This window comes from Theropithecus gelada, chromosome 11 (genome assembly GCF_003255815.1).
Source record: "Theropithecus gelada isolate Dixy chromosome 11, Tgel_1.0, whole genome shotgun sequence".
In the NCBI taxonomy this organism is placed as follows: Eukaryota; Metazoa; Chordata; class Mammalia; order Primates; family Cercopithecidae; genus Theropithecus; species Theropithecus gelada.
The window spans coordinates 64,327,835-64,341,829 of record NC_037679.1 but is presented as its reverse complement, the minus strand read 5'-3'; the positions used below and the strand labels follow the sequence as shown (position 1 = coordinate 64,341,829).

The 13,995-nt window shown below is 46.3% G+C and overlaps 1 protein-coding gene across 3 annotated transcripts in view; it reads left to right on the top strand.

Annotated features, from left to right (window-relative positions):
- APPL2 (adaptor protein, phosphotyrosine interacting with PH domain and leucine zipper 2) overlaps positions 1-13,995 on the top strand; it is a 62,186-nt gene that overhangs the window by 21,260 nt on the left and 26,931 nt on the right. For 2 of the 3 annotated variants that reach the window (XM_025402947.1, XM_025402948.1), the window contains exons 5-9: positions 4,805-4,892; positions 7,909-7,950; positions 8,095-8,153; positions 8,946-9,092; positions 12,353-12,435. In XM_025402947.1, the coding sequence (XP_025258732.1) occupies positions 4,805-4,892; positions 7,909-7,950; positions 8,095-8,153; positions 8,946-9,092; positions 12,353-12,435 (419 nt within the window). Of the gene's footprint in view, positions 1-4,804; positions 4,893-7,908; positions 7,951-8,076; positions 8,154-8,945; positions 9,093-12,352; positions 12,436-13,995 lie in introns of all 3 variants that reach the window. The other variant, XM_025402946.1, reaches the window with a different exon arrangement.

Sequence of the window (13,995 nt, the reverse complement as noted above, 5' to 3'; positions counted from 1 at the left end):
ACATAAGAACTCAGATGCTACTAGTGCTGGACAGAACTCTGCAAAATTAGGTAGATATAAATAGTTCCATCTTTTAAGGAGTTTCGAATACTCAGAAAATCATGATAAAGAATAAATATAGGCCGGGCGCGGTGGCTCAAGCCTGTAATCCCAGCACTTTGGGAGGCCGAGACGGGCGGATCACGAGGTCAGGAGATCGAGACCATCCTGGCTAACACGGTGAAACCCTGTCTCTACTAAAAAAAAAATACAAAAATCTAGCCGGGCGTGGTGGCGGGCGCCTGTAGTCCCAGCTACTTGGGAGGCTGAGGCAGGAGAATGGCGTGAACCCGGGAGGCGGAGCTTGCAGTGAGCTGAGATCCGGCCACTGCACTCCAGCCCGGGCGACAGAGCGAGACTCCGTCTCAAAAAAAAAAAAAAAAAAAAAAAGAATAAATATAAAGGAATGTGCAGATGCCATTTAATTGACCAGTTATTGATCTGCAGTAGATACCGTCTTCAGTTTACAAAGTGAGAAACTAACATTCATATAAAACTGTACTGATTGCATTTTCATTTATTCAACAAACCAGTTCAACAAGCCATTATTTATTCAACAAACATTTATTGATGACCTCCTATTTAGCAGATGCTGATCCAGGCACTGGGGATATAAAAGTGAACACGTCATATGGTTTTTATTGGATGTTGTCCTCTCCCCTACTAAACAGTAGGAAAAAGACAAACTTACTCTCTTTCTATACTTTTAGCACTCAGCACACTTTGGTCACCAAAAAGTGTGGGTTTTCCCCACATCAAGCAATTCTGTGACACTAGCTGACTGTCCTACAGTTTAACTCAATCCTGACATATCTACCTGGAGATAGCCTCAGATCCCACAAGTTAAGGGCATGATCCCACCAGACTACCCCCTCCCCCACACTTCAGATGCCAATTGCAAGTCCAGGCCTCTGGTACTTCTGACAAACCAGCTATAAACTGGAGGTTCCTGCAACGTCCCCCCGGGCTTTGATTATTTGCTAGAATGACTCACAAATCAGGGAAACACTTAAATTTACCAGTTTATTTTAAAGGATATTACAGAGGACACAGATGAACAGCCAGATGAAGTGATACATAGGGCAAGGTACAGGGGAGGCGGCGTGGAACTTCCATGCCCTCTCTGGGGACGTCACCCTTCTGGGCACTGCCAGGTATTTAGCGACCTGGAAGCTCTCCAGAGCCTACAGTTCAGGCATTTTTATTGGCAGCTTCATCACATAGATGTGATCAACCTCTGGCTCTCTCCCGTTCCTGGAAGATGGGGTGGGGCTGAAAGCTCCAAGCCTGTAATCATGGTTTGGTGTTTCTGGTGACCAGCCCCTATCCTGGAGGCCACCAGGAGTTGCCTCATCAGAACAAAAGACACTGTCATCACCCAGGAAATTCCAAAGGATTAGGAGCTGTGTGTCAGAAACTGGGGTCAAAGACCAAATATTGTAACAAAATATGTTCCTAGCACCCCTATTGCTCAGGAAATTACAAGGGTTTTAAGAGCTCTATGCCAAGAACTGGGGGCAAAGACCAAATACGTATTTTTTATTGTATCATGAGCTCACATGCACTGCCGTGGCTCTCTCTCAGATGTGTTGAAATGGATAAAAGGTACATAGAAGATGTAATTATAGAGGAGCAAAAGTGATTTTTGGAAGGTGGGAGGAGAGTGTTTTCTTGATTAACAGTGGGAAGATAATCCAGGGCGGGAAGCAATGGACTGCACCCCGAAGTCACATGTGTCCTTGAGAAGAGAGCTGCTAAGGAAATGCTGTTAGTTGTCGAAACCCCAGAAGCAAGATTTCCAGTTTAAAATATTTACTGAGAACCACATTGTCATGGGCAGGAATGATGATTGTTTTAGTAGGGAGTGAATAGTTCCCAAAGGATGGAAGTGTGGTTTTTATTTTTTTATTTTTTGAGACAGAGTTTTGCTCTTGTTGCCCAGGCTGGAGTGCAATGGCACGATCTTGGCTCACCACAACCTCCGCCTCCCGGGTTCAAGCGACTCTCCTGCCTCAGCCTTCCCAAGCAGCTGGGATTACAGGCATGCACCACCATGCCCAGTTAATTTTGTATTTTTAGTAGAGATGGGGTTTCTCCATGTTGGTCAGGCTCATCTTGAACTCCTGACCTCAGGTGATCTGCCCGCCTCAGCCTCCCAAAGTGCTGGGGTTACAGATGTGAGCCACCGCGCCTGACCGGAAGTGTGGTTGCTACAGGTAGTATCATGGCGCCCTAGAAGGTTAGCTCTGCAAGGAGTTTCCAAACAAACCTTTTGATGTAAAGACTCAGAGAGTGAAAGCAGTTAGCCCAGGTGGGGCCTAGATCTGGGAAGAGGAGAGTAACTTTTGGGGCTGTTTTCTCTACCTGGGCCTAAACCAGGTTGAAAAAATTTTAAGGCAAGTTATTTGACTCAGAAATTAAAGGAGAGTTCAACAAAAAGTAGAGATTTATGTGGCTTATATCTAATAGAATGCATTAGAATGAGATCTTCCATGTTATAAGTCACACAGAGATTTCCATGCATGGTGATTTCCCTAAAAGCAGAGTTTCTGGACCACTTCCTATGAGTGCACCTGAGACAGGATGTCATTGTCATTAGAGTCCACTGATTGAAGACCGAGCACATATGCCAGGCACACTGCTCTGAGTATGTCCTGTTCATGTCACTGTCTTGTCCTCACATGTCTTAGCCATGCAAGGGAGATGCTGTTGTCCCCATTTTCTATATGGCGATGCTAAATTGGTGAGAGGTGGTGCGTGTCCCCTCCGTTCTCCTCAGTGAAGGTGCTCTGGTCAGTAGTGATTATCCTGTACAACTCACAGCTCAAAAGCCCCACGTTAAAAGCTGATGACATAACCCCCTTCATTCTTGGGGAGGAAATGAGTGGCTGGGAAATGTACCATTTCTGAAGTGCATAACCATTGGAAAGCCGCTTAATCTTTCTGAGTCTGGTTTCTCCATCTTATATGGCATCAGAAAGGCCCACTGAATTGGGCCGTGATATTGATTGAATTAAATAATGTCTATCAAAGCGTCCAGCACAGAGCCTGTTAACTGTTAATGAAACACAGTACCTTTCTTATAGAAGTTATTCTGGAAAAGTAGTCAGCACATTCTGTTCTGAAGGCAATTACTGGCATGGCTGTCTTCCCGTGTTACCCCCAAAATATAGCTGTCATGCTTCGACTTGGTTGAGCGATAGGGAAAGTGTTAGCAGCTTGCCCCGGTGCTACCTGGCCTGGCAAATGGCTGACCTTAGGCAGGTCTTTAAGCTTATAAAAGTGGCCTCGGAAGCCACAGCCTCGAAGGACCAGATCTGTTGGGAGATGCATGTGCAGCAGGTTGATGCATATGCATGCCTGCCAGCACTGCTAACGGAAACTTTGCCACATGTTGAATCCAAAAATGATTGCTGGGTGATTTCCCCTTAGTCACCCAGCAGGAATCCCAAAATATCTGGAAGTCTGTGGTCTAGTGAGAAAATCCCTTCCACTGTATTCATTGTTGACGTCCAGATTCCCAAACATGTGAGCATAAAGGACACATTCTGTATCCCAGGCTAGGTAGTGGAAAGTAAACAAATCTGAGATCCCAGCAGCCCCAGATTAAAAGCTCCCTAGGCTATTTATTTGCCCTCTGGATTTGGAGAGCTATTTGCATGTCTGTAAAGTGGTGATGATAAATAATACCTAACTCACAGAATGGGTGAGAACTCCTTAGTATTGAGCATATAAAGCTGGCATACAAAAAAGTACTCAAAGATGCACTGATAGGGATGATTTTTATTTCTCCTAGATAATTTACAAAGTTAGAATTTACTGAGTTCTTGAGGTAGAAGGGGGAAAAGAGTCAAGAGCTGTTAAAATCATCTGGTGAGGAGCATCACATCCTAATGCAGTCATCTTATTCTCAGAAAGGCCCTTTTCTAGACTATACGTCTGAAATCTGGCAGATTTTTTTTTTTTTTAGATGGAGTCTCACTCTGTCGCCTGGGCTGGAGTGCAGTGGTATGATCTCGGCTCACTGCAAGCTTGACCTCCCGGGTTCACACCACTCTCCTGCCTCAGCCTCCCGCCTAGCTGGGACTACAGGCGCCCACCACCACGCCAGCTAATTTTTTGTATTTTTAGTAGAGACAGGGTTTTACTGTGCTAGCCAGGATGGTCTCGATCTCCTGACCTCGTGATCCCCCCACCTCAGCCTCCCAAAGTGCTGGGATTACAGGCGTGAGCTGCCGTGCCCGGCTGGTAGGGAATATTCTTTCTCCAAAGTCACTTCCAGGCCCATAGCTGGCCATGGTTTTCAGGCGAGCAGGTTTCCAGCAGGCCTGTCTTTCAGGCGTGGCTTCAGCCTCCCTGGAGAGCGAGAGAGCCGAGCAGCCTGGCGAGGTCCTGAGCCATGACCAGCCCTGACAGCTGGCTGTGTTCTCTGCAGGCACATCCAGGCACTCCGATTCTCCAGTGGGGTGGGGCCCAGAGTGGGAACACAGAAGAAGCAGAGTCCACCCGGTGAACAGGGTAACGATGGGCCCAGACACTCTGTTAGCAAGCTTCATTGGTACCCTGGTCAGTCAGAGCCTTGCATTTCATTGTTCATGCTTCTAGGCCAATATCATTTACTGCTTTATGAAGGGTACTTGTTTGCTAAGGAAGTTTGAGCTGTGTGACCACACGGAAGTGTTCAGTGTGATTCCTTGGTGAAATGAGACTATGTCAATAATAATAATGTATTTAATTTACTTGAATACCATTCTCTTTCTTTCAGCTTAATGTTCTCCATACAGAGCTGGCTAAACAGTTGGCAGACACAATGGTTCTACCTATTATACAATTCCGAGAAAAGGATCTCACAGGTAAAGTAGCTGAGTTCAATGCCAGTTACCTTCAAAATATTGTGTAATGCACTTAATAATTCTTACTGCATTACTTTCTTTAAATGTGTGGATCGCTGAGAAATGCCTTTCTTTTTGAGCAGTTCAATTTAGCGAACTTTTACTGACTTCCCACTATGTTCCTGGCTCACCTAAAGGAGGTCACAGGCCAACGAGAAGACAGGTGTGGAAACAGATCGTTGCGATGTCATGTGATGAGGGCAGCAGGACAGAGATGCACAGGAGTAGAAACAGCACACAGAAAGGCATGCTAGGGAGGGCCTCCTAGAGAAGGTGATCTCTGAGCTGGGTTTTGAAAAATGACATTAAGGTCGTGTTCCAGGTTAGGGGACATTTGTGAAGTCATGCTGTTCTTGGGGGAACCGTGAATGCTTTGGAATGGAAGGTGGGGGCTTGAAGAGGGGAAGACGGGATAGGAACCTTGCTTTCCTTGTGCTAGACTCTGGTGCTGCTCTTACGGAACTCCCAGTTAGTGAGTAAGGGAATCTGAGAGTAAGAAAACTTAGGTGTCCTTTTGGACTAATTTTGGTTCTTCAATTAAAATAAAGCATTAGGACAATTTTATATTTCTTAGAAATCAGGTAGTCACAAAATGCACGTCAAAAATAATGAATAATCTTGAAAAAACTTAGCTGATGTTAGAAAAGGGACTCCACATTTTCTAGTCCTATTCTCTCTTCATTGAAAGTATTTATTACTTAGAGTTTAAGAATTACATTTTCTAGAACACTGATATAAACAAGTCGCTGGCTCCCAAAAAGCCTAAACTAGAATGCTAAAACATCTGGTCAGTATAGTACTCACTCTTTAAAAATATATCACCTTGAACTTCCTTTGCAGCAGGGTTGGAGGCGGAGAAAGGTTGCAGTAAATATAAACACAAGTCTTAAGGGTGAAGATGGGCCGGGCGCGGTGGCTCACGCCTGTTATCCCAGCACTCTGGGAGGCTGAGGCGGGCGGATCACGAGGTCAGGAAATTAAGACCATTCTGGCGAACACAGTGAAACCCCGTCTCTATTAAAAATACAAAAAATTAGTTGGGCGTGGTAGCACGTGCCTATAGTCCCAGCTACTTGGGAGACTGAGGCAGGAGAATGGCCTGAACCTGGGAGGCAGAGGTTGCAGTGAGCCGAGATTGCGCCACTGCACTCCAGCCCGAACGACAGAGCGAGACTCCACCTCAAAAAAAAAAAAAAAAAAAGGTGAAGCTTTTCCCCGCTTGCTTTGAGATCCCCTGTGTTCATGTCACTTGAGGCTAAGGAACAATGATAGAACTGGCATAAACTCTACTTAAGATCAGTTTGGCAGCACTAAAACTTAATGAATAAAAAATAACAAGTAATACATCCATTTGCTTGCATAAAGGGAAACCTTGATTAAACAAAGCAGGAATTATAGTGCTTTTTAGTGTTGCTCATCTATCATTGCATAGGAAGCTAAAACATGCTTGCTGCAGTCATCTGCTAATTATTCAGTCCTCACTGAATGCCTTAGCATTTTTTTTGAAGAGTTTTCTCTAAATAAAATCATTAGAAGTGAGCGGGATGTCATTTGAAAAACAAACTCCAAGTCTGTTTGAAAGAAGATAATCATCTCCTAAGACCTGTGTTGTCAGATTTATGTCTTTCAGGTTTGCTTGTGGGAGGCAGAACTAGAATTGAGAGTGCCCAGCAGCATTCATGACAGTGGCCTCCGCTAATGCAGAGTGACCCCAAATGTGGATGAGTAGTATTTGCCCAGGATGGTGATTTTTTTAAGTGGAATAAAACTGCTCATTAGTAGTAAGGAGGAGTCTTCTTAGTATCTTGAAAAAGGTTAAACGTCCTTTTCTGATGCCACCAGGACATCCCTTTGAAGTATTTGGCCCCAGGTCATACCTGAGTCAACATCAGACCAAATTAGAATCTGACCTCCCCTCTGCTCCCACCATCTGCCTAGACAGTGGTGGTTTAGCTTACATTTCTCAACCTTTATTTACTCACCAACACAAGTACGTAATCTGAATGAAGAGAACACAAGAGATATTAAGGAAACTACTTAACATTGATAAGTAAAGAAACCTAAAACTTGACTCCAATGAGAAGTAAAAGATGGGAGAGAGAGAAAAAGAAAAATGCAAGCGGGAAAGGGCAGAAAGCAGCCTGATACCGACAGAGAATGAATGACGCGAAGAGAATTGAAAAGCTGGAGGCAGTTTGGAGGCAAATTGAAAACCAGTATAACCAATATAGATGTGAATGGCTTGGCTTTGTTTGATAAAATGAAAATGGATTGTTTCAGAATTGTAGGAAGTGTCACTTTCTTTTAGGTATCGATCGTTGTGTTTTTAAGTTTCTAACCTTGGACAGTCACTGCTCTCAGTGATCTTTTTGGATTTTTGGTCTTGGGCTTGGTTCAGCCATCTCTGTGCATGGTGGGCGTGGCACTCACTTGGAGTAATAGTTATTGGTGTTGGCTTGTCGCAAGTACAGTATGCTAGATTGTGTCACATTTTTCATTAATACAAGCACCCCATATTCCTTTGGCCAGTGTTGACTCCAGTAAGTCTGATATTAAAATGGCAACACAGGAAGCTTCTGGGTTCTGGCTGTAGAAAGACGTATTAAGACACTCTATTTGGGGGCTGAGGCATCAGAACTGAAGTTTATACTCCAGGTCTCCATGAAAAGTACCTGTCCACTGCACTGTCCAGCCCACCTCCCCGGCGTGCGCTGTCCCTCACAGACCCTGAGCACTATGTGGAGATTCAGGGCTGCTCGGGCCGTGAGCGTCACTGGGTGTGGGGTATGGTTGAAGCCCATATGTTCCAGGGAGCCCAGGTCCCAGCCTCTGGGCCAGGCCTGTGAGAGCTGGGGACTGCGGGTGCAGGGGCTTCTCTTGCACGCATATTCTCTTATTTTTGGGGGAAAGTGCAGAGCTCTGGGTTGGCATGTTTTATTTTTCATTGCTCTAAGACGGTCCCTTTTCTCCTTTTCAGAAGTAAGCACTTTAAAGGATCTATTTGGACTCGCTAGCCATGGTAGGCACCTTCTCCATTCCTGGTGTGTGGGTGTGTGGGTGTGTGGGTGTGTGGGCTTCCTGTGGCGGGGAGGAGACCCCCAATGAATGTTCTTCCCTTTCGACCCTGACCCTCCTGGGTGCTCAGATGTCTGTTTATTTTTAGAGCATGACCTCTCAATGGCCAAATACAGCAGGCTGCCTAAGAAAAAGGAGAATGAGAAGGTAAGATTACTTTACATGTCGTTTTTCACTCCATTTGCATAAAGGCCTTTCACGCCTTCCTCTTGTGAATTTATGGCATAAAAATTCACAAGTGTCTTTTTTTTTTTTTTTTTAAATATACATGGACTTTTAAAATTATTCATTCCAAATCTCATGAGTAGGCCTCCACTTCTCTATTCTGTCTTTTCAAACTGGTTTATTAAACACCAGCTTAGAGCCATTGTAAGATTGTGATCACACAGGGGTTTTAACTTCAGCTTGCTGCCTCGTCTGACTCATTTATCACCCAGGTCATGTGAACTCCTTGCCCCAGGTGTTGACTCTGATTCTTTAATCCATGCTTTCCAGGACCTTGGCTACTCTCGATAATATTGACTACTTTCATGCATATAACTTTTTACTTCTGTTACATGATTTCCTTGGGCTAAATTATTTCCTTGGCATACATTCTCATGAGTGAACTAGAATGTCTGTGGCCTTCTTCAGTACGTGCTGCCATATTGTTATCCTGAAGGACTGCAGGACTGACGTTGCACTGTTCAGGGAGAATACTGGCTTCACCTCACTGCAGCCTCAGAGCACTGAGATGCTGTTTCTTGCATATTTTTAATTTGGAGTTTTTAGAAAGTTGAGGTGCAGCCTTATCGGTGTTTTATTATATTTGTCACAAAAATGGTTATTTGTCACAAAAAAGGTTATAATGCCTAAACACACACGTTTTGAAGAGTACGCTTTTACAGAATTGTCATGTACAGTAGACAACTTGAAGTTTTCCTTTCACCTTTTAACCAGGTGAAGACCGAAGTTGGAAAAGAGGTGGCCGCAGCCCGGCGGAAGCAGCACCTCTCCTCCCTTCAGTACTACTGTGCCCTCAACGCGCTGCAGTACAGAAAGCGGATGGCCATGATGGAGCCCATGATAGGCTTTGCCCACGGACAGGTAGGGGAGTCCCTTCCTGAGGGCTAAAACCTAAGCCAGCTGTGGCGTTCTGCTGAGAGAGCACTTAGGAGAAACTGAAGCATCATCCATCATAGAAAGAAATATAAATGCACAATCTCCCTGGCAACTTTGTGGGATTCAGCACTGAGACAGCTTCCAGTTGAGCTGGGTCATCTTCAACTGGACATGCACTGGCCTCAAGTTAGGCCATATGTTCGGGAAATGAGGCCTGGGTCCCAAGCCTCTCTTGGGAAGGAGCCTATGTGGCCGTTTTTTCTAATCCAAATGAAAGCCAGCTGGGTGCAGCTCTCCTAGAAGCAGCTCCCGCCGGGGTTGGGATAGCTCACCTGTCACCCAGGACTCCCGGCACTCCTTGCTACTCTGTAGTAAGGCCCCCGTCTGCTGGCTTCTCAGGCGGCACCTCTCCTAGGTGATCCCCAGCACCTAAACATCTGGGCATGGGGAGACGTTGCCAGTGCTTTATGAGGTCTTCTGTATTCATTGGGTTTCTATCCTCCTATTTAATGGCTGACTGAATATTTATCTTGAGAGGCTCTACTCTAAGGATGGGTACTTGACTACAGGGGCACCAGTGCGGCAGGGACAAGAGTGACTGTGAGTGTGAGGCTGATGGCACCAGCCCCTCACTTTCCACCCCGTCCTGCATTTGCCTCACTTGCGTTGTCTCCAGAGCCATCCGTTGGCCCATGAGAAAGGCACCCAGGAATCTTCTCTCAGCTGACAATCTAGGAACAGAAGGGGATGTGAGGAAGCAAAATGTTGTTAAGAAAGTCACCAACTTAAAAATACCTGATATATGAACATCTAATACTTCTGTAATACATTTTTAAGGCACGTATATTAAAAAACAAAAACCTCACGTCAGTGTCATTCAACAAAAAGGGGAATGAGAGAAGAGCTTTAACCCATTTCCTGTTCAGAGAAAAAAGTGCCGCTCACTGCCAGCACAGTACCCTCAGGGCAAATGGGAAAGGGCTTTGGAAAATACCCAAGCTCAGTTGTCTTCCTTTTTAGTCTAGTTGTTAGATTGTTGAATGGTGAGTTCACTAGAGTCAGCCTGTGCGTTTGGAAGTGATATTTAAATAGAGCGATAGAGTCTTTCTGTGTCATCTGAGTGAAGTAGCACCACCCAGCTGTGGGCATCAGTCTTCAGCAGATCTTGGGAGCTGTCCAGGTGCTTATGGTGGGCACTTGTGCACACAGGTGTGCAGTAACTCATACTGTTGCCCTCCTCTCCCCTGCAGGCCGTATCGCAGCTAGCGGATGGCCTCGCCATATTAGAGAATGCCAGGGCTCTCTTTGTTCTCTTTAGTTAACCCCTCCTGGATTGACGCCATCCCCCTGGGACCGTAACCTTGCTCAGTCAGAGCCCTAGGGTCAGGAACGGTCTCAGATCTAGCGTCTCAGAAGGATGAGCAGCTCCAGTCCTGAGCGGTCAGTGCTGTAGAACTTGCTTGATAAGAGGGTGTCCTGCAAGGCCTACAGGACAAGCTTGACACCAGCTGGTTTCATTCTTGTTCATGGCCAAGGACTACCTCACTGCTCCCAGCCTGGACTCTCTAAGTGAGTGCTCTGGCCACAGAGGGAGAAGAGGAGCTGTGGGTACCATAGCACACATGTAGCCCCAGTCCTGGGGGAACAGCAGAGCACACCACCATTATTGAGTGGCAGGAGCATCATTGTTGAGAGCTGAGAATGGCATCTTTTGTTTTTCATATCCAGATATCAAGGCACAAGACCAAGTGGGCCCTTTCCCTATGGATTATTTTAAAATGCAGATGAAAACAATAGCTCCTTCTCCTAGACAAGTTTGTCGCCTGGCACTGTGGGGTCATCTTCTGGATGATTCAGAAGCATTAGCTCTCCTCCTGCCTCATCCGACCTTGGCAATCAGGGTTTATTGAGCCCCGGCATCTGTGAGCTGATGGTTCTGTGAACATAGCACTTCCTGCTGCTCACGAAGGCACATGTGGTGGAGACTCACCAGGCTTCTCGGCACCACCCACCTTTGTGGAGGTGTGGGGACTCCATTCCTGCCTTCTCCAGCCCTTGAAGTCATGTTGGGTCCTCATGCCTGCAGACTGAGGCTCTGTAATCGGTGCGCAGGTTTTTGAGAACAGAACAGTGACCTCCAGTGTCATTCTGACGGGACAGGCCGTGATGTGGCTGTAGAGCCGGCGTCTTACCTGGCCTTCCGTTCATCCATTCGCCCACTTTCCTTAGGGATTATGTGAGCCCCTGCCCTAAGGAGCTTGCAGAATAGTAGAGGAGCTAAGACATGGCCTAGGAGTCTAAATTCCAAAGGAGTTCAGGGAGGGGAAGGGGAGAGAGGCCACCACGACATTGTGCCATTGGAAATGCAGAGTGCTGATTTAACCGATTAATGATATTAAATGATTAATATTCATTTTGATATTTAACATTTCAGGGGTTCCAAATGGCATTTCCAGTGGTGATCTCTGTATGATTCAAAGATCATGGGGCCAGAAGAGCCCCGTGCATGTATCACCTGGTTAGGATGACCACAGTCATCCGTTTTTAACCTGTGATAACTAAGTACATTAGAATACATGCTTTCCCAGGGTGTCTGGGGAGTCCATGCAAAGCCGTCAGAACTATGCTGAGAATACCTGCTAGCCTCAGGGTCAGAGGTCGATGTTGGTGCCCGCCGTGCCAGGAAAGAGAGGCTTCCAGGTCAGACAGATGAGCTGGGTTAATGTGTGAGAGAATACCCTTGCTCACACGGAACGTTTTCTCTCTTTGTTATCATCTAGGCTTGCACCTGTTACTGTTACCTCTCATCCAGCAGACATAGAAAATGGAGCAGTTCATACCTAATGGGCAGATTTGTAAAAGTCATGGCTGTAGAAGAATGGAAACGGGAGCTGCTCAGGGTGGGATGATGCAGATGCCACCAGTACACAGAGATGTTCTTCTTCCCTCTCCCGTACCCCTGCCCTCCAGGGTTTGTCAGGGGACCCAGACTTTCTGGGAAGTGAATATTAGACAGGAGTCACAGGAAGTAAGGAATCCCTTCCCTGGGCACCCAAAGCCAGCAACCGTGGTTTCAGTTTCAAAGTGCGTCGTGTTCAGGTGTAGACTCAGGAGAGAGGCTGCCAGTGCCGCGTGCGAGGCGGGCCAGCCGGCTGTGATGGCTGCCCTCACACTGCCTGTCTCACCTTCAGTGAGTTCAGTGATCACTTCCCTGGATGATTTTCAGAATTTTTTATATCTTTCAGATTAACTTTTTTAAGAAGGGAGCAGAGATGTTTTCCAAGCATATGGACAGCTTTTTATCCTCCGTTGCAGACATGGTTCAAAGGTAATGCTGCACTCCGGCCGGCTCTTGTGTGCCCCTTGCCTTTCCTGCTGCTCTGACATCTCTGGGAGGTCAGGGGAGGGTTCTAACTGTGGAGGGTCGCACAGAGCCTCTGTCCACCCCAGAAATGCTCAGTAACAGTGCCCTCATCTTAGCTGCCAATATTCATAAATATCTGGGGCACCCTGGCGGAGTTTTCTCCGGATCTCTTGTTGTGAATGTTGGAGTTTCACATGTTACATGCCTGGGAGTCCAGCTTAGCTTTGCTGTGGTTTTAGAAGAGCTCTTGGCTTTCTTTGAGAGTACGTGGGAGTAGCAGGTGGAAGTGCTGTCACTTTTCAGGAAACTCTGACCAGCGCATTAATTTATAATAGACAAAGGAGGGATAGAGCCTTTTTGGAATTAATTTTTAAAACTGCATGTGCTTATTTTAAGAAATACAACGTCACTCTCTTCAGTAGCTGAGTAACTGCCACACTTACCGGAGGCTGTGGCCGCCCTGCCGCCCGCCCTCCCCAGCTTCCATGACGGGGAGCTCTGCGGGGGGCCCTGGCCCCTGCAGCCTCAGGCTTGGTCCATCCGGAGCATGGCGTGGGCTTCCCAAGTGCTTGCCACGAGTTCTGGAGTGTAGAAATAGGTCCGTGTGTGTGTGTGTGTGTGTGGAGTTGACAAATAGACAAAATGGAAGTAATAGGAATTTTATTTCATGTGGATACATGAAGAGAAAGTTGCTCATTTTCTTGAAGATGTTGCGTTTCACCACACCTCATGAAGGCTAACCAAGGGAACTGATCTAGGTAGAAGTCTATCTGAAATGCTCCAAAAATAATCAGTCCCAAGAAAAACCAGTGCTGAGCATTGAGACAGATGCAAAGAGAGTCGAGAGCATGTACCCCTTCCTGAAGGTCACTGAGCTGTTTTGCTCTGAATAATTGGCAGCAGTGAGTGATGTAGCTTTTATTTATAATTATGCTAGAAACCAACTTGTGAAATCTGATTGCAGTTTCTTGCCTTTTAATTTGTTTGGTTCTTAGCCCCTGGGAATGTCAGGAGGAGGTAGAAGATGAGAGGCTATTAAATGGTCACTTTGTAAAACTATCCTCTCTCCCTCATCTTTCACTGTCTCTTCCTCATCCTGCTTTAACTCTCAGAATTCCTCGGCCTTCTATGTTTCTGGAAGAACCATCATCTATGCCTCAATTTTTTTCACACACCTGATTATTTTCTGAATGGGTGGGAGGACATCTGTGCCCATGCGTGTGAGATGCCGTGGTTTCCTCTTTCTGCAGATCTTAGAGCCTGTGTCTTCCCTTCTTGTCAGCATTTCCATGAACCATTATTAGGCCAACCCAAGTATAGCACCAGCCATCCTGAGAGAACCACAACCCGGGCATTAACGTCAGAGGCTGCGCCTGGGCTACATGGCCTTCTCTGTGCAGGCTGGGGCTGGCTCTGCGAGTCACCCCCTCTGTCTGACAAGCTGTATTTAGGTATGGGGTGACAGGCAGCTGGTGGGGTTTCCAAACTGAACCTTGCAGTACTTGATTCGAATAACTAAAGTAC